The following is a 22,639-nucleotide window of genomic DNA, read 5'->3' as shown; positions in this document are numbered from 1 at the left end:
AGTTAGGTCCGATAGGTGTTGGGGAGTTGCGAACTCCACCTCCACTTATGGCCGGGTTTTATTCTTAAGAACTTATTTTTGTTAGTTATATTTATTTTAGTTACTATGGACCAATAAATTTTTGGTAAGATTTTAACAAGTTTCCAATGTTCATTTCTTCACATTAACATTTGATTCTGCACCTTCCACTGTGTGATATTATCTCTGCTTGTATAAGCATGTAACATTGTTGACTGACTTACGAAATTTAGCCCTTCGGCTTTTCGTTTAAACATCGTAAGTTATCAGAGCCTACGTCACAGGGCGCGAATGGGCAGCCTTCCGCCAAAGATCCCTTGTTTTTGCTAGGGACATTTTGAGCGAGCTGATATTTTTATTTTTTAGAAATTCAATAATCCTTTTGAACACACTATGGAGGTCGAATTCGTTAAAGCACAATCTAAATAATCTTCCTCAAGTAATATCAATGATGATATTCAAATATTTACGAGAGGATGAGAGGTTTAATGTTCCAGAAATGCATGTTCTTCGGTTCTCCTATGACATGGGAACCGGTTCGCTAGCGTGTCTCTCCTATCGGAAGAGCACATGACGTCGCTTCCTATGCCATTTGACTTCACAAGGGCTTGAAATTTAAAAATTAATTTTAAAAAAATCACTTATCGTATCGCAAAATTTTTTTCACCTATGTTGTTCATACATGTTACTCTATCATATGAAAATAAAATTGAAAAATCGAAAACTTCCCTATTGTCAAAATATTAATATATTTACTTACAAGATGCATAAGGATTGAAAGGTCCAAAACGAGAATAAATTTCTCACAAAGCACGTGCTCATTGTCCGCATGTTTTGAAAAAAATAATATATTATAAATTAAAATAAAAAAGAAAATAAGCTAACCTAAAGGTAGCACATGTAAAAATAACTTCTAGATTTTAAAAGTATTAAAACATTGACAAGATGCAAAAGGATTGCAATCTCGAACACGATACGCAATTTTCCACAAAGTAAAAGTTTAGTGTTGGAATGATTTCGAAAATAAATTTAATCATAAAAAAGAAAAACAAAAGCAGAAAACAAGTTAATCTGAAGTGGCATGTGTCCAATTGCCAAATAATATTAATATATTTACAAGATTCAAAAGGATTGAAAGGTCAAAAGCGAAAATAAACTTCCGGCAAAGCACGTGTTCATTGTCCGCATGTATTGAAAAAATAATATGTTATAAATTAAAATAAAAAAGAAAAAAAGCTAACCTAATCGTAGCATATGTAAAAATAACTTCTATATTTTAAAAGTATTATAATATCGGCAAGATGCAAAAGGATTGCAATATCAAACACTGGAACTATTATTCCGAGAAGAACGTGTTCAGTATTGGAAATTGCATTTATGATGTGTTTTGAAAAACAATTAAGCGCAATTTAATAAATATCTTTAAAAATAATAATAAAAATAAAAAGAGCGAATGAACCGCCTGCACTAATCAACAAGAAAACTACTTATTGTTTCGAATCTTGCAGTAGGACAACCATCGATGAATCCAGTATCTTTTTTTTTTTCAAATCTTTAGACTTTACATACCATCAGGTCTTCACCCTTTCTTTCCAACCACGGAAACTGCTTTTGCCACTTGATGAAAGTTGCAGCGTTGACACTTTTCCGTGTACATTTAGAAGTCGCATCCACTTCGTCATTATTTTTTTCTATTTCGACTTCATTGGCAATCCTTGGCCGTTTATTTCCACTAGTATTTAGTGGCGTAAAATATGACTTTAAGTTACGTTTACTCATATTTTCAACAAATAAAAAATGATGGTAGCGATGATTAAAAAAAAAGAAAGAAAAAAAGATGAGCGAAATCCTGTGCCAAAAAAAAAGGAAGCCTCGTGCTCGTCGTGCGTTCGTGTTACGACGGGGGGTCGAACTTGAAACATGAAAAAGGTCAGACTATCTGCTGAAACAACCCTGAGATGAGTCCGGTTTTGGAGGGGTGGGGCGATCGGGGGTAAACAACACTAAGGGAACAAAGGGGAGAAAATATTACTCCAGAAAGAGGAGGAATGGAGGGGTGTGCTTGCAATGACACTGGCTGCTACAGTTCGCGGGCGAAGGTGTGTGTGTGTGTGTGGGGGGGGGGGAATTGTTCAAGCTTATCCGACTGAAAGCGATACTTCCAGGAAATTTTCCGCAATCTCAACGTACGCAGATGTTTTTGGAGACAAATCTTCCGAAAGTGAAAGCTTAGTAGGGGGAAAGCTAGGCGTCACAGTGACGACTACGTTTCAAATCGCGGTCGTCAAAATGAAATTTACAGTTGCAAAATACGACTAACGACCACTAATTTCGAGCACTGCACGCTACAAGTAACAAGACTACTGTACTGCGGTGTTAAGCACAAAAGTCGTATCTGCAGCCAAGCTCAAAACGAGAAAGTGCTTTTTCAAGTCTTACTAGTCTATTTATTTAATTCCGATTCCACCTTTGCATAAAACTTTTAAAAAATAAATGAAACAAATGAACACAAAACATTGTATATATAGGAAAAATATGTTGTAAAGAATCATTTGAGTCAAATCATGACTCAATTTTGATAAAAAGAGCAGGTACGACTTAGGGGTGTAGCACGGTAGTGTAGGTGCTAAATTTTGTCAGTAGTGTAACATGCTAAATTTGTGCTTCTTCTAACGTTGTTTTGTCTTACTTTACTGTTCAGCACAAAGGTATTTATTTATCTTATTTATCTCAAAGACTACGTATTTAAAAAAAAGGGTACTTAAGGGGAGAAACCAGTTTAGGAGGCAGAAATTTGTGTGTTTCATGAACTTTTTCAACAGGGAAGAAATAATCAGAATTTGTGATTTGAAGGATATTTTATACATATTTTGAAGTACACTTCATAATTTTTACAAGTCATTTCTGTCAGAAATAGAAGAGTTAGAAGCTCCATGGATGGTCCCTATCAGAGCTTGTTGCTGGTGTGCATTCCCGATGTCACAATTTTTATCTGTAATCAGTGGAGGACTGGCTACCTTTGGCCCAGTTGGCAAAATCATTTTGACCCACCATTGTGAATAAAATTTTTTTTATACTGCTTCTATTTAAGCAAACCTACATTGGCCCTATTCTCACCATACTTCGAAGCTTAAATATTTATGATAGGTTAGAGACATATGAAACAATAAGAACTTAAAATTGAAAAAAAGGAAAGAAAAAACAATACTTGGCACAAAAAATACTTTTCAGTTTTTAATTTGTATTTAAATTATATATATGATACAATAAGACAATTCCACAGAAAAACGAACATTTTGTCAAGAGCATGACAGCTATTATTCATTAAAAATAATAATTTAAAAGGGTAATGAACAAAACTTTGGTGTTTAAGGAATTGCAAAGGTATGTGTGATTTCTGAAGGAAAAAAATTGTTCATTACATTTTAAAATTACTCCTTTTGATAAAATAGATAAGCTTTGACAAGTGCAACAAAATTGTGTTTATTTCGTGGAACGGCTCAAAAAGGTTGAATTGTAAATTTAGGCATTGAAATAAAGAAAAAGAAATTAATAGCATTCAAGCATTGAGCAACCAAGATAGTTCTGCTGAACTGGAAGTTGTACTGTCAATCACTTTATCATAGTCGTAATTAAAGGATCACTCAACATGAATCAGCATGTAGTCCTCAAGATCTTGTCCGAGTTTTGAATGTAAGTGATTTTTTACCACTTTTAAGACACTCTGTAGATTCTTTTAATGGCTTATTGTAGTCAAAATTATAAGTAGAAAATTGAATTAGTTCTTAACGAATTTCTCCTCTGTCCACTTTTGCACAATCCAATAAAGTGCACAATACATTTTGTGGTAAGTTTCCTACTAGGGATTTAGCTTCAGGAAAGCGACAGGATTTAGCCAAGCAATGTTTTTTAGACTAAGATCCCACTAGGCTTGACCTACCCTCATCAAGTTTCCTAAAATTATTACCATAAATGAAGAGTAAAAGTAGTAAATAAAACGTGAAAGTAGGAATTTCTACCTCTTTCACATGAACTAATCAGGATTGCCAGGGGTTGAAAGGTGCATAAAAAATGAGTAATTTACCCTCATTGAAGTTCCGAAAATTGTGATCATAAATGAAGAGTAAAAGCTGTAAAGAAAAGGTTAAATAAAGGTTGCCTACCTTTCCCGGTCCCTAATCAGGGTTGTGCCAAAAAATGAGTAATTTACCCTCTTCGAATTTGCACATAAGTTAAAAAAATGTAGGTAAAAATATTACGAAACAGATAGTATAGGGTTGCCCAAGCAAAGCGGTCCAATCATAGGGTTGTCGCTAAAGGATTTCAACATCAACTTTGCAGATGATAAAAATCTACCATTAATTGATTTTTTAAATAGAGAATTTAATTTAATGATGTCCAATGATTGCAATCTTATCACAAAACAAGATATACTAAAACTACAATTGATGCAGTCTTTACAAGATATTAAAATAGATTTGAATCAAAGTTTTTTTTCCTATTTTAGCTACCATAAACCTATGGTATTAGTTTTAGAATACTGTATATACTCGTGTATAAGTCGAGAAATTTAATACAAAAAATGAAGTTAAAAGTTAGGGTTGCAACTAATACGCAGGGCAGAACTTAAAAAAAAATTTCACAAACAATTCTTTGGAAAAAAAACCACTCAAAAGTGTGAACATTTTCCCGGTTTTACTCAACCCTTTTAAACAAATGCTATAGAAGTAAATACTTATGCAAACTGCATAATTTGCTCATAATTTTACATGTTGTGACTGAAATAAGGACTAAATAATTAAAGTAAACGGCCGCCAACACGAATAGTGCGGGAATTGCCGTATTCGCAAATTTTCCCGACATACAGGAATTTATTGATATTTATTCAAAATAAAAGCAATAAGTAACAAAAATCGTAACAGCAAAATCAAACCCTTTACAAAAATCGAGATTGCGATTTTTGAAGGGTTTGCATAAGCAAACCCTTTTTGTGCAAAAGAATAATTAATCAGACATTTTTTAACATAAATACGTTCCTTGCATTTCATTTTCCTCCTTTTTACAACGTTTATATTCAAAATTTGTGGGAAAACGTTCCTGATTTTTCCTGAAAGTAGGGTCTTGACTTATACGCAGGTTTTCTATTTTTTCAAGATTTCCTCCTAAAAGTAGGGGGGAGGGTTTGACTTATACGCGAGATCGACTAATAGGTGAATATATACAGTAATCAGGTCGTAAAAAAAATCATAATATTCTTGGAAAAAAAAAACCTGGAATCATTTACTTTAAATCAAATTATTATTATTATTTTGAAATGAACCCCCAATTATCTGGCATGCCTCAAAATTCAAGTTTTCCAGCATGCTGGTCAATCTCACGGAATGTCTTCTGTTTTCGGCATGTTGGCTAAAGAGGGGTAATATAGTAAATTGATTATGTGAAAAGTTCAGTACGTGTATTGTTTATTATTTTTATGCATCGAAAGATGAATAACACAAACTAAAAATTTATTTTCAAATATTTCCTATATTTGCATCAATATTTATTTGATAAACAAACTGAAATAGACCATACTAAAATGTATATAATTGATGCATGGTTGCTCGGATGGCTGATAAACGTACAAACTAGCCTGTAGCTGATATTTTGAATTTACAAATCATAAAATTTTAAGTTTTTAAACTATAATTAATTTTAAGTGAAAGTTAAACATGCACCTCACTTCCATCCACACAAACACACCATATTTGTTTTGTAGTTTCAAGTTTTCACTTCTTTCGGAAGTCCCCTGTTGTCCAATTCCAACCAAGGTCCGAGAAACTCTCTCTCTATCAAGTCTAAAAATGCACTTTCAGGCACTGTTTGCTAACATTAAAGTGAGAGTGCTAGGAATCTCCCCTTCCTGGAAATATCTTGCCATTGAGGATCTAAAAACCAAATTTTAAGCTATTTTTGGACATATTAGAGAAGAGGATGGAACTACGTGAGCTCTTTTTCTCCTAAAAACCTCATTTTAAAGCTATTATCACTATATTAACAAGGGGGGGGGGTCCTATCGGAAATCTTTTGTAATTGAAGTCCCTAAAGAGGCCATTCAGGTTGCTTTTAGGCATATTGAGGGATTAAGGATGGGTAAGCTAATCTCCGTTGAAAAATTTTACAAACTGAAGCCCTAAAATGCAATTTTTGGTAATTTTTTGTGGCATCTGTGGAGGAGCATGGGGAAATGGTGCTCTCTCCAAGAAAAGTTTCGAAATTTAAATCCATAAAAACTCAAATTTAGTCTCTATTTGGTCTTTCAAGCAATAGGTGTATTCTGAGGACATCTGCATTTTTAGATCGTTCAAGTGTTTTAAGTTGGCATCAAGAAATAATGTTAACGATGAAGCAAAATTTGAGAAATGATAGTTCTGTTTTAAGGAGAGGGATATAATTTATCTCCCAATTCAAACCTGAAATTCATCCAAAGTAAAACAAATGTGCTGAATTTTGTTATTTTCTAATAATATTCTCTTTCCTTTTTTTTTCTTCTTAAAAAAATTAGTAGAACCACAAGGGGCTTTGGGAGGGGCCATGGCCCCCTCTAGATCCGCCCATTTCATAGGAATGTTACAAATGATTTTTACGCTCCCCCCTCCATAGTTTTTTTACCCCTACATCCCTATATATATTTCACCCCTCATTAAAATCTCGGGTCCCCTTCAGAATCGGAACTGGGCCAACAGGTGACCCCTGCTCATAAATAAATACAGCAAAGCATGGCCCGCATATTTTTAGCAGGGCCTGGACTGCTTTGTCTGATGGTGCAGGACTCTTCAATTTTTGTTAATAGACGTGGAAATATAAGTTTTTAATGCTCTTTTCTCGTCTCAGGCCCTTTTTCAGGCTGCGTCCGACCCCAATTTCTCTGGCCCCGCTCAAAGTAGGAGCCATGGACCCCAGGGCTCTAAAACTAGAGAGAATGTTTATAAGAGAGGAGAGCATTCGCACGTGTGGACTTTGGCTATTTACTTTGGTCCTTGCTTAGGATGGGAAAAAAAATATGTTTCCAAACGCTCTTTTCACATAGAGTTAAAAAATTACATTTTAAAATTATTTTTTTATAGCACTTTAGAAAATGTTAGATGTGAATTTAAATACATTAAGTTCAATAAAAAAATTGCTTCAAGTGGCCCACTGGGCGGTTGGCCCAGCCGGGGATCCTCGACTAGCTGAACCTGGCCAGTCCATCTCTGTCTCTGTAATCATTGCAATTTTGTTAGCAACATGTTTCCTCAGAATAGGAACCTAATTCTGTTTTTTTTTTTAAAAACGAGCTGATGTATACATTACATGACTTCCTTTTAAATTAATTTAATGATAATGGTGCCTTAAATTTTGAGTGATCAAAGAAATGCTTTAAATATTTTCACCAAGTCGGTTGTGAACCGAAGCAAAAAAAAAAAGTTTTATACAGATTAGTTTTTTCAATATTGGGAATTTTAACTCACTAAATATCACCAATAGCGGCCAAATTGAAACCAGATTTTAAAAAAAAGTCCAAATTCGTCGCCAGGTTGGCGATTAAATTCGGCGACCAAAAGTTTGGCGACATATCACCAAGTGTTTGCCAAATCTAACACCACTTGAGTTTGCAATGAAATTAGCAATTTATACTTTGGGCCTCTATACGTTCTTAGGTATATATGCACATGTGGTCTAGTCGGAAAAAAAAAAAACTCAACATTCATTCGGGGGTGAGCAAAATGGAAATTAAGGCCAATTTTTGAGTGAAATTTTTTTTTGAGAATACAGTACTTCCTTTTTTGTAAAAGGAAGCAATAAAACATTTTGTGCTTTTGAGGTGTTTGATCACAAAATTTAGTTTTCTACCATTTTTGTTCATTTTTCGTATTAAAAAATATTTTAAATAATATCATCCCAGAATCAGGTTTATATAGAGTGTAATTGAATAAAGAATATACTCACAAAATTTCAGAACGATAGGCCCATAACGTTTTGTGCTACCAGTTGAAATGCACACCAGTTGAAAAAAAGTAGTTACAAGAAAAAAATACGATAGAAAAAAAACATGAAAAATTTGGATTCTTCAGTTTTTTAAGTGCTCATAGCATTGGAATTTTGGAATTAAAATTTTGGCAACATATTCTTGAATAGTTTTACTAACATTTTATGACATTAAAATAAAATTTAAAAAAAATGGATTTTTGGACCCATCTAAACTGGTGTCCTGCCTTAAGGATGCTTGTTAGAAAGGAAAATGTCTTTATAACAACATTTTTTTTAGTTACCTCTTCTGCTTCAGCCTTTGCTTCATCTTCAGAATGAGACACATTAACTAACTCACGATAACGGACATACTGCATACTGTGACACGCAGAACATACTTGTTTATATACTTCATATCCTCTTCGTATACTATCATAAAGAAATAGGAATATGGAAACATAACCATGAAAAGCAAATAAACATACATAGTTGAAAAAAAAACTTTTAAGCATCAAGAAGCAGGCACAAAAATATCAGAAAATTAAGTAATTTATTCAATTGAGCAAATGGCAAATTCAAGCTGAGTCACCATTACTCCCCTTGCCTTTTAAAAATGTAGTTCTAAATTGCTAAACCCTTCCCCTCATTATATTATATAATTAGAATAGCTTCACAATGTGAGTAAATAACTTTCTCATGCCAATTATATAAGTATGGATTTTGTTCCTCTATTTTTTTTTTAAATTTCTCTAAGTACAGTCCCCCCCCCCCCCCCAATATATATATACAAGCGCAATATATCCAAAAACAAGACATAATAACCAATGTTATATAAAATGAACCGGATTCATACACTTGTGGTTAAAAAAATTCCCCGACTTTTCCAGGTCATTTTTTTTAGAAAATTCCAGGTTACTTGCTTCATTCTAAACTAAGTTTAAATAACAATATTTGCAAATCAACAATTTGCAAAACAATAGTAGCAATGTGGAAGAACTAAAACTTTTCCCCTTCGATTAAAAAAAAAATCTTGGAATTTTTAAACTTTTTTTTTCCTCTCAAAAATATTATTTATTATTATTATTTTACGTTTTGTTAAAAATTGTTTTAATTTATTTACTACTGAAAACAAAGTCTTCAACTTATTTCCTTGTTTCTTCAATACTACTGTCGTACAAAATGTTACGCTTTTTGTTGTAATCGTGCAGCAATCTTTTAGCACGCTTTTGGTTGGCAATACAGTAGACCCTCGTTTTATGCGGGTTTATTTTACGCGAATGAGTTTCGGTTTTGCGCGGATGCAGCAATGCAAACAGATAAAATTTTCCCTTCTTTCAAAATCCAAACTCCTAAAGATTGCAGATTATGCATAACCAACTGCATATTAACGTGCTAATAACCGAGTTTGGGCCACTGGAGACATTTTATGCCATTGGTTCCAGAGCTCTCTATAGAAGTAAAGTTATTAAACTCATACAGTTCAGAGCTCACTGGAAGAAGAGCTTTTAGGAGTGTCAAAGGAGGCCACACCAACGAGGACACCCACAAATAAAAATGCTGACATTGAAAATTTTGGGCCTTTCCTAGACAAATTGATCTTTTTGATTTGTTAGTTAAGGAAGATTCTATCATGGAAATGATGCAAGTGATCATGGATGCGTTAATGCTCTGCAAAGAATTTCAGAGAAAAAATTTTAATAACTGCCAAAAGACTATCACAGCCAGTTCCTCTATAAACAGAACACTAAATTAATTTATGTTTTCTTTATGCATGTTATGCATAAAAGTCGATATAAGAACACATTAAACTTATTATACAATTAGTCATCACTAGAATGAAGTATTTTGTTATCTAGGAACCAAATTCCAATTTTAACACTAGCATTAGGCCACAGTTTACGCAGTTTGATTTACGCAGCATTTCCGTGAAACGTAACCCCTGAGTAAAACGAGGGTCTACTGTACAAAGTATTTCATATATCAAAAAAAAAAATTATTTTAAATAATTAAAAAGAAAAACAAATTGCGGCACATTTTGCGTCATTTTCATTAAATTGTAGTAAAAGAAAGCATCCAATTCTGCTTTGCTTTTGGAAACTTAAACATTTGCGCATCCTGTCCACTTCTATCTTGTGAATGACCAAAGATGGCGACTACGTTCCGAGTGTAGCTGAAAAGACTTTGAAAAATAAAGATTTTCCTCGATTGACCTCCCATTCTCAAGTTTGTGCTTCCGAAGCAGTAAATTGTCTTCTCCCCTGTTGAGTTTGTGCATAATTCCCGTTCACCCAAGGTGGTTGTCTTGGGAACTCTTGCAGACCCCGAAGTGGATTTTTTGGGGGGGAGGGGGGGGGAGTAGGAAATAAAGAATCAAAAATATAAAAAGTAGGAAAAAATAGGAAGAGATAGGACTACACACACGTCAAGAGGAAACAAATTTAGCATAAATTTTCTTTCTAATGTAAAATAAACTAACAGTATTTTTGAAGTATTAAAGGGATTTAATGAAGGACCAAATTGCAACAAACAAAACAAAAGAAACAAGCTGACAATCATAAAAAAAAAATAATAATAAAACTCATATTTTGGAGCAACAAAAGCATGTTTGTTAAAAGTTTTTTTTTTTTTTTTTTTGTCAAAAAAAAAAAAAAAAAAAAGGAAAAGGAGGAAAGGTTTTAAAAGCCTACAGAAAAAGCGGGAATTCTGGCAAAAGCCGGAAAAATCTCATCCCTGCAAATAATTCTTGATTCAGATATAAAGCTGTTAAATTAACTTTCTGTCTGATTAGTGTTATATACAATAAAGAAAACTGAGAACGTAAAAATTTTATTTGGGCATGTATGTTTTAAACAAACATGCCCAGTAGGGCATATGAAATTTTAAAGATTTTTCAAGCCCTGGTTTCTTAGCTGTCCGGGACTTATGTCATTGAAAGATACCATTGAAGGTACCATAATTAAAAAATGGGAAAGTTGTGAAAAATTAGACCTCTACAATCAGATTGGCACCTTTGATATATATAAGAACCATGGTTCAAATTTTCAAAAAAGTTCTAATCATTCTGATGCCAAAAAGTTCTAACATCAGAAACAATACATTGATGCAATGTTTAATACAAGAACACAGCTCTTTTTCTCTTATTTTTAACAAAATAAAAGAAAATCAAGTCTCAAATGAAATTCCTATACCCCATAACACTATAGTTCTAAATTATTATTACCATTAGTATTTTAAGAATATTCAAACAAATAATTTATTTTTTAACAATCAAATTGTATAACTATCTTAGATGTTTGTTCGTTAGGTTACCTAATAGTGTTCAATAAATAGTTTATTTTGAAGGAATGTCTGGTCTATTTGGAACAGCAGTAGAACTTTGTTCAAAAATGAATGGTTCAGATCATCTTACCTTGCGTGATCTAACGCACTGATCGGCCCATTATGACTCCAAGGATGTTTTGCCGGGTGAACAACCAAATCACCTGCCTTCAGTGTGTCATTGAACGCATATAACAAGCCTGCTGCTCCTGCAATGCCCACTCCAGTAATAGAAAGTACCTGATAAGCAAGAACATGATTTGTTTTCAATTGAAATCCAAATTATTTAGGAAGGGGGGGGGGGGGGGGAAATCAACAAAAATCAATGCTACAGCTACATAGCTAGTTTAACCTCTGGTAAATTTTATGAGCTAATTCTATTAAACATGATTCTTTAGAGGGATAATAACCCTCCAGCACAGAGATATTTTTAATGTTTCTTCAAGCATATTTCAAACTTGTTACTGGAAGAAAATTGGAAATATGCCTCAAAAAATTTGACAATTGTATTTTCGCTTTGTATTTAAAATAAATTTAGCAACATGGAAAAGTAAAAAAATAACAATAAAAAAAAATAGATAAAATAAATAAATAAATAAATATATTGTTACAAATCCTGTAAATAGTAATTATTGTAGTAACGTAACCTGTAAATAGTTTCCCGTAATGAATATACAACCCCTTTTTCATTCGGCTAAAGTATACGACCCCTATTTTCTTTTCTTTTGATAACGGTCTACGCATTTCGGGAAGCCGAAAGAAGCGTGTGGAATATTTGAGAAATTTCTTTTCGGTGTCTATATAAGCGTTAGCGATGGATAAACAGTTTCGATTGATATTTCGAACTGAGAAGATTTTTGCTCTGTTTATAGCGAGGCATTTCGCTGTGTTGTTTTCGTATTTGGAAGTAAATACGTGTGTAAACGTTGAGTTTACGGTGTTGTGTGATAATTGCTTAATTGCTGATGAATAATTTAGCAGTTGTTGAAGATCTTTCCTGTACATAGTGTAAATAAATTTCCTGTGTTTTTATCAAGAACTGTGTCTTCATTTCAAGAAAGTGGAAGTCGCACCGAATCCGTTACAATTTGGCGCCCAACGTGGGGCTTCTTCTGGACTTTCTTGGAGTAAGTGTGACTTTGGACATTTCTTCATAAAGACTGTTTGAATTTATAGACTTTGTTTTTATGGTGATTACTCGCGCAATGGATGACCAATTGAAACAACTCCTGGAAGCAATTAATGCTGCGAAAAGCGACTTGGCTGAAAGTTTGGCGGCTAATCAAGAACAATTAAAAAATGATATGGCGGCTAATCAAGAACAATTAAAAAGTGATTTGACTGCAAGTTTTACTGCAAATCAAGAACAATTAAAAAATGACATTGCGGCTAATCAAGAACAATTGAAAAGTGATTTAATGGTACTGAAAAATGATTTAGCTTCTAACCAAGAGGAAATTAAAAACGACCTTACTTCGGTAAAGACTGTGATGGAAAATAAATTTAATGAGATAGAGCATCGAGTTGATGCTTTTGATGAAAAACTTGAAACAGTAGAAAACCGTATCGCAACAGTTGAAAATCATGTGGATGAGAAAATTAAAAACATGGAAAGGAGATTGGCGACCGCGGAAAGCAGCTCTGTACAGTTTGGCGCTCCCACATCGGTTGCTCGACCGTCCATTAAACTTGCCACATTTGATGGGAAAACTTCGTGGCAGGTTTACAAAACTCAATTCAGGATAGTGGCGGAAGCGAACGGATGGGACTCTGCTACCAAGGCCTGCCATCTTGCAGCATCCCTGAGAGGTGACGCAGCGGACATTCTCCAGACCCTTTCGGACCGCCAGCGCCTGGATTTCGCCGCCCTCACATCTGCGTTGGAGCTTCGCTTCGGTGAGAAGTGCCAGAAAGATTTCAGCCGACTCCAGTTGAAGTCCCGTTTCCAGAAAACCGGGGAAACCCTGCAAGAGCTTGCGGCGGACATCGAGAGACTGTCTCATCTTGCTTTTTACGACTGCCCTGCTGATGTTCGAGACAACCTGGCACTCAACTACTACATCGACGGGGTTCGAGATCCGGAAATCCAGAAAGCTCTACGGATGGCGGATGTCAAAGACCTAAATTCTGCTGTTGTGTATGCGATGAGATACGAGGCCGCCCAAGAAGTAACCCGTGTGGATCGCCATCTAATCCGGACTCAGGAAGCTGATGAGTCTGATTCCAGGTCGTCCCATCTCGCTGAACTTGAGAGACAACTCGGTGACTTGACAAGACATCTGAGCAGCATAACAGCCCAAAAGAAACAAGAGCAGAAGTGCTGGAAATGCGGTAGTGAAGGACACCTGCGAAGGAGTTGTCCGGCTCGCCAAGCTACGCGAGAAAAGGAAATCACCACCACTAGAGCTCTGCAGATTTCCTCTTCTAGTAGTGGCAGTGATGGACTTTTCATTTACGCACATGTAAATGGGAACCCCTGCAGACTGATTGTCGACACTGGAGCCAATGTGACAATCATTAGGACAGATGTGGCTCGTGAATTTGGATTGAAACTGCTGTGGACATCGCCACGCGTAAGTCTTCAGACTGTGACAGGTGGCAAGATCGAGATTGACGGTAAAGTGGACCTGGAAATAGTGTTTGGGAATGCCACCTACCATCATACGGCATTCGTCGCTAATATCACGGACCCCTTCATTCTCGGATTGGACTTTTTGAAGAAATATGACTTTACTCTCGACTTGAAGACTAATGAGCTGCACTCGATGAGAGAAGACATAGCCGTTTTCCCTGCAGAAAGTGATGTAAAATCCGCTCATCAAATAATAGCCCAAACAGATTTATCGATTCCCTCAAGGCCAGAATCATTAATACCTGGCTCCCTTGAAGAAAGCAATAGTTTTCGATTTGGACTCATTGAATACCCTAGCCTAAGCAATAGCCTAAAAGGAGTGCTGGTAGCATCTACGCTTGTGGACCTTTCTAAGGATGTAATTCCTGTGAGAGTCGCCAACGTGAGTGAAAGGCCAAGGAATATCCGAAAAGGTGAAATGTTGGCAACTTGTACTCCAGTAAACTGCATCATTAGAAGAATCAATTCCCTCGAGACTGTGTCTTCCGAGTCCTTGACATCGAAGTTAATTGGGAGTGCGCCGTTATCGAAAGATCAAAGAACTGCTGCGGAACAATTGGTGGATGACTTCAAGCATCTGTTTTCATCTACATCGGAGGATGTTGGCCGTACGAATTTAACGCAGCATAGGATCTACACTGGAGAACACCCCCTATTAAACAGCATCCACGACTACCGTTCGCCAAGAAGGAAGAGGTTGAGACCCTCCTGAAAGAGATGAAGGAGAATGATGTAATCGAACCATCATCCAGTCCTTGGGCCTCTCCCATCGTCTTGGTCCGAAAGAAAGATGGCTCCACCAGATTTTGTGTAGATTACCGACGGCTGAATGAAATCACCAAGAAAGACAGTTACCCTCTTCCACGGATAGACGACACCTTGGACACTCTTTCCGGACACAAGTGGTTTTCGACCCTGGACTTGAAGAGCGGCTACTGGCAGGTTGAGATACACCCTGATGACCGAGAAAAGACAGCGTTTACAACTGGACAAGGCTTATGGCAGTTTAAAGTGATGCCCTTCGGCCTCTGCAATGCACCAGCTACTTTCGAGCGTCTTATGGAGACAGTGTTAAGAGGACTTTCCTACGAATCCTGTCTGGTCTACTTAGACGATATCATCATCGTGGGACGCAGTTTCGAAGAACATCTGGCAAATCTTAGGAAGGTGCTGCAAAAGCTTAAGGAAGCCAATCTGAAGTTAAGCCCGTCCAAATGTAATTTGTTCCGCCGGGAAGTGAACTACCTTGGTCACATCATCTCTTCTGAGGGTGTACAAACCGATCCAGAGAAGGTATCTGCGGTCAAGGGTTGGAGTCGTCCCGAAAATATCCATCAGCTGCGAAGTTTCCTGGGGCTCTGCACGTACTACAGGAAGTTTGTAAAGGGTTTTTCCAACATTGCACGACCTTTGCATAAGCTGACGGAGAGCAAGCAAAAGTTTGAATGGTCCAAAGAATGCGAAGATGCATTTCTACGACTGAAGGAGGCTTTGACATCAACGCCTATCCTCAGCCTGAAAAATCCTTCATCCTGGACACTGATGCGAGCAACGAGGGCATCGGAGCTGTTTTATCCCAAGAAATTGACGGAAATGAACATGTCATCGCTTACTGGAGCAAATGCTTATCAAAGTCGGAGCGAAACTACTGCGTCACCAGAAAGGAGTTACTGGCCATAGTGAAAGCTGTAGAATACTTCCATCATTACCTCTACGGCCGAAAATTTCTGCTTCGGACAGATCATGCCTCGTTAACTTGGCTTTTGAACTTCAAAAATCCGGAAGGCCAGATAGCCAGGTGGATACAGTGGCTCCAGGAATATGACATGGAGATCAAGCACCGAAAAGGGTTGTCTCACGGTAATGCAGACGCTTTATCAAGGAGACCCTGTCCTGAGAACTGCCACTATTGTTCCCGAATCGAGAAACAGTATGGAACGACTAGCCCTACCGCCTATCAGGTGACAGTGACTCCAACATCATCAGAACCTGATCCATGGAGTGATGACCAAGTTCGAAAAGATCAACTTGAAGACCCCGACATAAAACCAATTTTAGAGTTCATGGAAAGTGACAGTCGGCGACCTAGCTGGCAGGACGTTTCCATCTTCAGTCCTGCAACAAAAAGATACTGGGCTTTATGGAACTCGCTCCATTTACGGAACGGCGTGCTACACCGAAAATGGGAATCTGACGACGGCAAAACATCTAGGTGGCAGTTACTACTTCCCCGATCAAGGATTTCAGATGTTCTGAAAGAAATACATAGTAGTGCGACTGGAGGACATTTTGGTGTCTTGAAAACCCTCAATAAAGTTCGGGAGCGCTTCTTCTGGAGCAAGGCGAAGGATGACGTGGAGAAGTGGTGCCATTCTTGTGACGCCTGTGCTGCTCGTAAAGGACCGAAGAAGAGAAGCAGAGGGAAGCTACATCTGTACAACGTTGGAGCTCCTTTCGAACGAATTGGGATCGACATCCTGGGTCCGATACCAAGAACTGCTGATTTGAACAAATACATTCTTGTTTCCATCGACTACTTCACCAAATGGCCGGAAGCATATCCCATTCCAGATCAAGAGGCTACCACCGTAGCAGAGACTCTAGTCCAACATTGGATCTCGAGATATGGAACACCTTTGCAGATTCATTCCGATCAAGGGAGGAATTTCATCTCTGCTGTGTTTAAGGGCCTATGTCAAATTCTCGGAATTGAGAAAACTAGGACAACACTACTACACCCACAATCGGACGGCATGGTGGAGAGATTTAACCGCACAATCCTGAACAATCTCTCACTTATGGTATCCAGAAATCAACAGGATTGGGACAAGAAGCTACCTTTGTTCCTGCTGGCCTACCGCAGTGCTGTCCACGAGACTACCGGATTTGCCCCATCTCAGATGCTCTTCGGACGAGAGCTTCGGCTACCTTGTGATCTCGTCTTCGGTCGTCCTCCGGATGCGCCTTCATTGCCTGAGGAGTACATCCAGGATCTCCAGGCCCGGTTGGAAGACGTTCATAACTTCGCACGAGAGCGAATCAACATCGCGGCGGAGAAGATGAAGACCCGATACGACACAAGGTCTACTGGACATGAATTCAACGAAGGCGACAAGGTTTGGTTATGGAATCCCATCCGACGGAAAGGTCTGTCACCCAAATTGCAGTCGCATTGGGATGGACCCTACAAAGTCCTTAACCGACTAAATGACGTCGTAGTGAGGATCCAAAAATCACCTAATGCAAAACCTAGGGTTGTACATTATGATCGGTTAGCCCCATACTATGGCCATAGTTCATGAGTATTACGTAAACAATCATGGTTGATAACATAAAAGTTGTAGATAATTTTTGCTTTTAATGTTTAGTAATATTTCTTGTTATTATTGTTTTCTGTATCTGTTAGTTATTAATTAATGTGTATATTTGTAAACTTGTGATAGAAGTTTTGCACCCTTTCTGGGGATTGTACTGCCCGGGACGTGCAGTCCTTAGGAAGGGGGCAATGTTACAAATCCTGTAAATAGTAATTATTGTAGTAACGTAACCTGTAAATAGTTTCCCGTAATGAATATACAACCCCTTTTTCATTCGGCTAAAGTATACGACCCCTATTTTCTTTTCTTTTGATAACGGTCTACGCATTTCGGGAAGCCGAAAGAAGCGTGTGGAATATTTGAGAAATTTCTTTTCGGTGTCTATATAAGCGTTAGCGATGGATAAACAGTTTCGATTGATATTTCGAACTGAGAAGATTTTTGCCCTGTTTATAGCGAGGCATTTCGCTGTGTTGTTTTCGTATTTGGAAGTAAATACGTGTGTAAACGTTGAGTTTACGGTGTTGTGTGATAATTGCTTAATTGCTGATGAATAATTTAGCAGTTGTTGAAGATCTTTCCTGTACATAGTGTAAATAAATTTCCTGTGTTTTTATCAAGAACTGTGTCTTCATTTCAAGAAAGTGGAAGTCGCACCGAATCCGTTACAATATATATACAGTCGACTCTCGATATCTCGACTTCGCTGAACTTGAATTTCCGCTTATATCGAAGTTTTTGGATGGTCCCTAACTTCTGCTAATGTTCTTAATGGGGTTTTTTTTCGTTAACTCGAAGTTCACTCCGCTTATCTCGAAGTTTGAGACAGACATCTCTTAACATTTATTGTCCTGATTATCAGTAGCGAAACCAACTTGACCGTAAAATGACGGAGAAAATTTTGCTATTTTCACCACCTGCTCCCTTTTGTTAGGGCTTTGAAGACGGGGGCGTAATTGACAGGTCGCCACCTCTTTTGACGAGAGAAAGAGCTAAAATGCACTCGTTCATGCGTTGCTTGTTCACGCTTCGATAAGTTCTTTTCAGTGGCTCTGTTAGAACAGGTACAAAAGGGAGATAGACCAGACGTTGATAAGGGATTAGCAAGAAAGAGAGCACGTGTAATACCCCCTGGGTGAGGGCTAAACCAGTTAGTGACCCACCAATTGAACTTGGAACTGCTCCTTTGAAGCTTCGCTGATCTCAGCTTTTTAGCACTCATAGCATTTAGTAAATGATTGCATGCTCAGCGTTTTGAAAAATGAGTAAGAGAAAGCTAAAAATTTTAACTATTGAAGAAAAGGTCGATTTAATTAAAGATGTAGAGAATAATCCTACCGTTAAGAAAAAGGACTTGGCCCTGAAATATGGCATACCGCCGAATACATTATCGACAATAATGTCGAACAAAGAAAAAATATTAGAACATTACGAAACAAAGGGCGGTTCTGCAAATCTTAATCGTAAAAAAATCAAGGAGTGCACATACACCGACATTGAAACGGCACTCTAAAAATGGTTTAAGAATTATGAGCATAAGCGGACTGAAATCCCTGTGAGTGGAATTCTCCTTCGTGAAAAAGCACTTGATTTTGGCAAACTCCTTGGACACATGGACTTTGTAGCAAGCAGTGGATGGCTCGAGAGGTTTAAGGCTCGTCATAACATAGTTTTTCGGAATTTACATGGAGAAGCTAAAGACGTCCCGGAAAGTCTTTGTGAAGAATGGAGAATAAGACTTCCCACCCTACTGTTTGGTTACAAAGCATCAGACGTCTTTAATATTGATGAAACCGGATTATTCTACAAATGTGTTCCCCAAAAAACTTTAATGTTCAAAGGAGAGTCCTGCGCTGGAGGAAAAACGAGCAAAGATCGCTTAACTGTTCTTGTTGGTGCCAATGCTGATGGATCAGAAAAATTACCCCTCTTAGTTATTGGTAAATCGAAAAACCCACGTTGCTTTAAAAACGTCAAATCTTTGCCGGTAAATTACAAAAGCAATAAGAAATCCTGGATGACCAGCGAGCTGTTTGAAGAATACGTGAGAAAACTTGATTTGAGTTTTCATAAAAAATCTCGAGAAGTTTTGCTGTTTGTGGACAATTGTCCAGCACATCCAAAGTTAAAAAATTTAAAGTCAATTAAGCTTGAATTCTTCCCACCAAATACAACGGCAAAACTTCAGCCAGCTGATCAGGGAGTAATTCGTAATTTAAAAGTGCATTATAGGAAACGAGTAATTAGAAAGCTCATCAACGATATTGAAAATAATAAAGAGCATACAAGTTCCATATCGGTATTAGATGCTCTTCGAATGGTTTTTAGTGCCTGGCAAAATGATGTTTCCCAAGACACAATTGCTCATTGTTTTCAGAAATGCGGATTCTTTCCTTCAAGTGCTCCCAATATTGTTGATGAGGTTAACGAATGTTTGGACAACGAGTTCAGAGTTGTGTTTCAAGAACAATCATTGGAACTTTCTGACTTCGTAAATATTGACTCCGAGCTCATTACATGCGGTGAACTTTGCGATGAAGATATTATTGCAGAAGTAACAGCTAAAGAAGATGGTACGGACAATGAAGAGAAAATTGAAATTTCTGAACATAATGATTTGCCAACAAATGCAGATGTTAGTAATGCACTATCGATTATTCATCGTTCTATTGAAAGTCGGGAAAATGTTCCACAGGATATATTCAATGCCATGAGTAAAATTAATGATTTCATACATAGCAGAAATATTAATTCAAAAAAACAAGCAAGTATAAAGCAATATTTATTAAATGTGAAGTAAGAAATACATTTTTTTATTAGTAATATTATTTTTGCTTATGTTCTTCAAGTTTTACACACTTTTGTATTTTTTTTTTTTGGGGGGGGGGGGAAACTAATACAAGTTTTCTCTCCTATCTGAGCATTTATGTGTGGTTTTGTTTAATTTTACAATTGTTTCAAAAGGGAAATAATAGTTAGTTTTCGGTATCTCGAACTTCGGCTATGTCGAATCTTTTTCTTGGTCCCTCGTACTTCGAGATATCGAGAGTCGACTGTATATATATATATTTAAATGTTTTCTTTTTAAATACAAAAAGGTAAATATTATTTTGGCTAAGGTGTGCGAAAATACAGTAGCTCCTCATTATATTGCGCTTATCGAAGGATACAATAGCGTGATATATCCGAAAACGTGATATATCTGAGGTCCTTAAAACTAATGATTGAACTAATATTCAAGCAACTGATATGCGCATCTACAATACTGTAGTTTGCTTTTATGCAGACAAATTTTTGTATAAAAGCACCAAAACAATATTATCTTACCAATTGCCTTTTTTAATTGCATAAATTTTTTTTTGGACAATTTCAATAGTTTATCGGTGAAATAAAAATGGGTTACTGCACTAAAAAATTTGCAATGTCCCATAAGTCGGAATGCGATCCCATAGATTGTCAAGGAATAATTTGGAAAAAAAACTCAAAAGATTGAATGTATAGTATGATTAATAACTCAAACATTTCAAAATAATCAATGAAATAGAAATATCACATTCTAACTACTGTTGAGACAAATCTGCTTTTAGTTGGAACAATAACATAAGGTAACATATGTGATGCAGGGTTGGTATAGATGTTTCTTTTTTTTGAAAAAGAAAAGAAAAAAAAGTTTTTTTTTTTTTTTTTTTTGGTTTCAACTAGGTTTTTTTACTTTTTGTAAGAAAAACAATTTTATTTTAGGAAAATCATGAAGATTTTATGAATTAATTGCTAAGGAATGTTTTAATATTCATATATTTGTACCCAATTTCTTGTAACTTCGCTTTCTAATACTTAAAGATTTCTATGAGAGAATATTGTTTGAAAATCTTTAAATATTATAAAAAATACAATAGGAGATGGTTATGCGTAAATTTGCAGTATCTACAAATGAATCATAAGTCTGATGTACATTATACCACTTTAAAAATCAAATCTAAAGATCAACGCATATTTTGTTTAAAGATTTTTTTTCTTAAGTTATAAATCATGTAATTTATTTACTTAATATATCAGTGACAACAATTATAGAAACAGAACAAGTAGGTTCCAAGAAAATCTTAATGTTTTCCGTTGTAGACATTATTTCTCCTGGTTTAATGTATTTATGAATACAATTTTTTTATCAAAGGGAAAAAAAATCATTTTAATTAAAAGCCCCAGTACAAACTTAAATGAAAATACTCTTTTTAACATATTTTAATAATGAAGACTCATAAAAATTAATGTTTATTGATTCCTCCACCATTCATACACGAGACTTCGTTTATTTTATTGAGAACAAATAAGCTCTTTGAAAGGTGAAAATTTGACATTAAATATATACAGTTGGCTCTCTGTTTAGCAACTTTCAAAGAAACACAAAAAAAACGTCCTTAAGTAGAAAGCGTCCTTAAACAGAATGCTTTTACACTACAGTGGACCATCTGGGACCGTGAAAAGCCGTTGTTAAATAGAGAAAGTCGTTAAATAGAGCATCGTTAAACAGAGAGCCAAATGTATATATATATTTTATAAGAGCACAGAGTTACATGTGAATGCTTTCTGTTTTCATAATTTTATACATTTTCCTTTCTTGCTCTGACTGCATCGTCGATCGGGGATGCAAAAAGTGCAGGTATGAGCTCAATTTTAAGCCTACTCTAAGTGTTATATATTCTAATCTTTAGATATTTTTACACTATGCATCGCTTCAATGGTACATAATCTATCTCAATAAATCTTAATCTAAATCTCAATAATCCCTTTGAACTATTTTGAAATGCAAAAGACTGAAAAATAATGATAATTTAAAAATTATAAAAGAGCAACTTTGATTTTTTGTCCATGTAATGTTTGAAAAACATAGTTGGTCTGCCTTGTATATTTATGTACCTAATAGAAAAACTGCATAGATTAAAAAAAAAATAAAATTATTTTTATCAAACTTGCATTACCTTAAAAAATATAAGTTTCTAAATTTATTAAATCTGTAAATTATCAAAAAAGCTTTACTAGTTACTATGCATTAATTATATTTTACTCTTTGCAATAGTAATATGTAGAATTTATGAGAACATTTGGGGGGAAATAATGAAATTTTTGAAAAACAAAAGGCATTTTTGAGGAAAAAAAAAAAAAAAAACCATGGTTAAAAAAAAAAAAAAAAAAAATATTACAACCCTGATGTAATGTCCTTGAGGTTTGTACTTAATCTTAATTTATTAAGCTATGTTGTCAAAAGAAGCAGACAGTTTCGCTAAGTTTTGCAGGAAGGAAAAGACAATTTAATGAGAAGCGCAGATACAAAGCATCATATCTCCCTTACAATACGCAAGACAATTTT

The 22,639-nt window shown here is 36.0% G+C and overlaps 1 protein-coding gene across 1 annotated transcript in view; it reads right to left on the bottom strand.

Annotated features, from left to right (window-relative positions):
• LOC129228198 (cytochrome c1, heme protein, mitochondrial-like) overlaps positions 1-22,639 on the bottom strand; it is a 62,196-nt gene that overhangs the window by 31,445 nt on the left and 8,112 nt on the right. The window contains exons 3-4 of the mRNA XM_054862869.1: positions 11,417-11,565; positions 8,310-8,436 (exon numbers count right to left, since the gene is read on the bottom strand). Coding sequence (XP_054718844.1) covers positions 8,310-8,436; positions 11,417-11,565 — 276 coding nt within the window. The remainder of the gene's footprint in view (positions 1-8,309; positions 8,437-11,416; positions 11,566-22,639) is intronic.

The sequence above is a fragment of the Uloborus diversus genome, chromosome 1 (genome assembly GCF_026930045.1).
Source record: "Uloborus diversus isolate 005 chromosome 1, Udiv.v.3.1, whole genome shotgun sequence".
NCBI classification, from domain to species: domain Eukaryota; kingdom Metazoa; phylum Arthropoda; class Arachnida; order Araneae; family Uloboridae; genus Uloborus; species Uloborus diversus.
The sequence above is the reverse complement of the archived record's forward strand: the minus strand, read 5'-3'. Positions and strand labels throughout refer to the sequence as shown.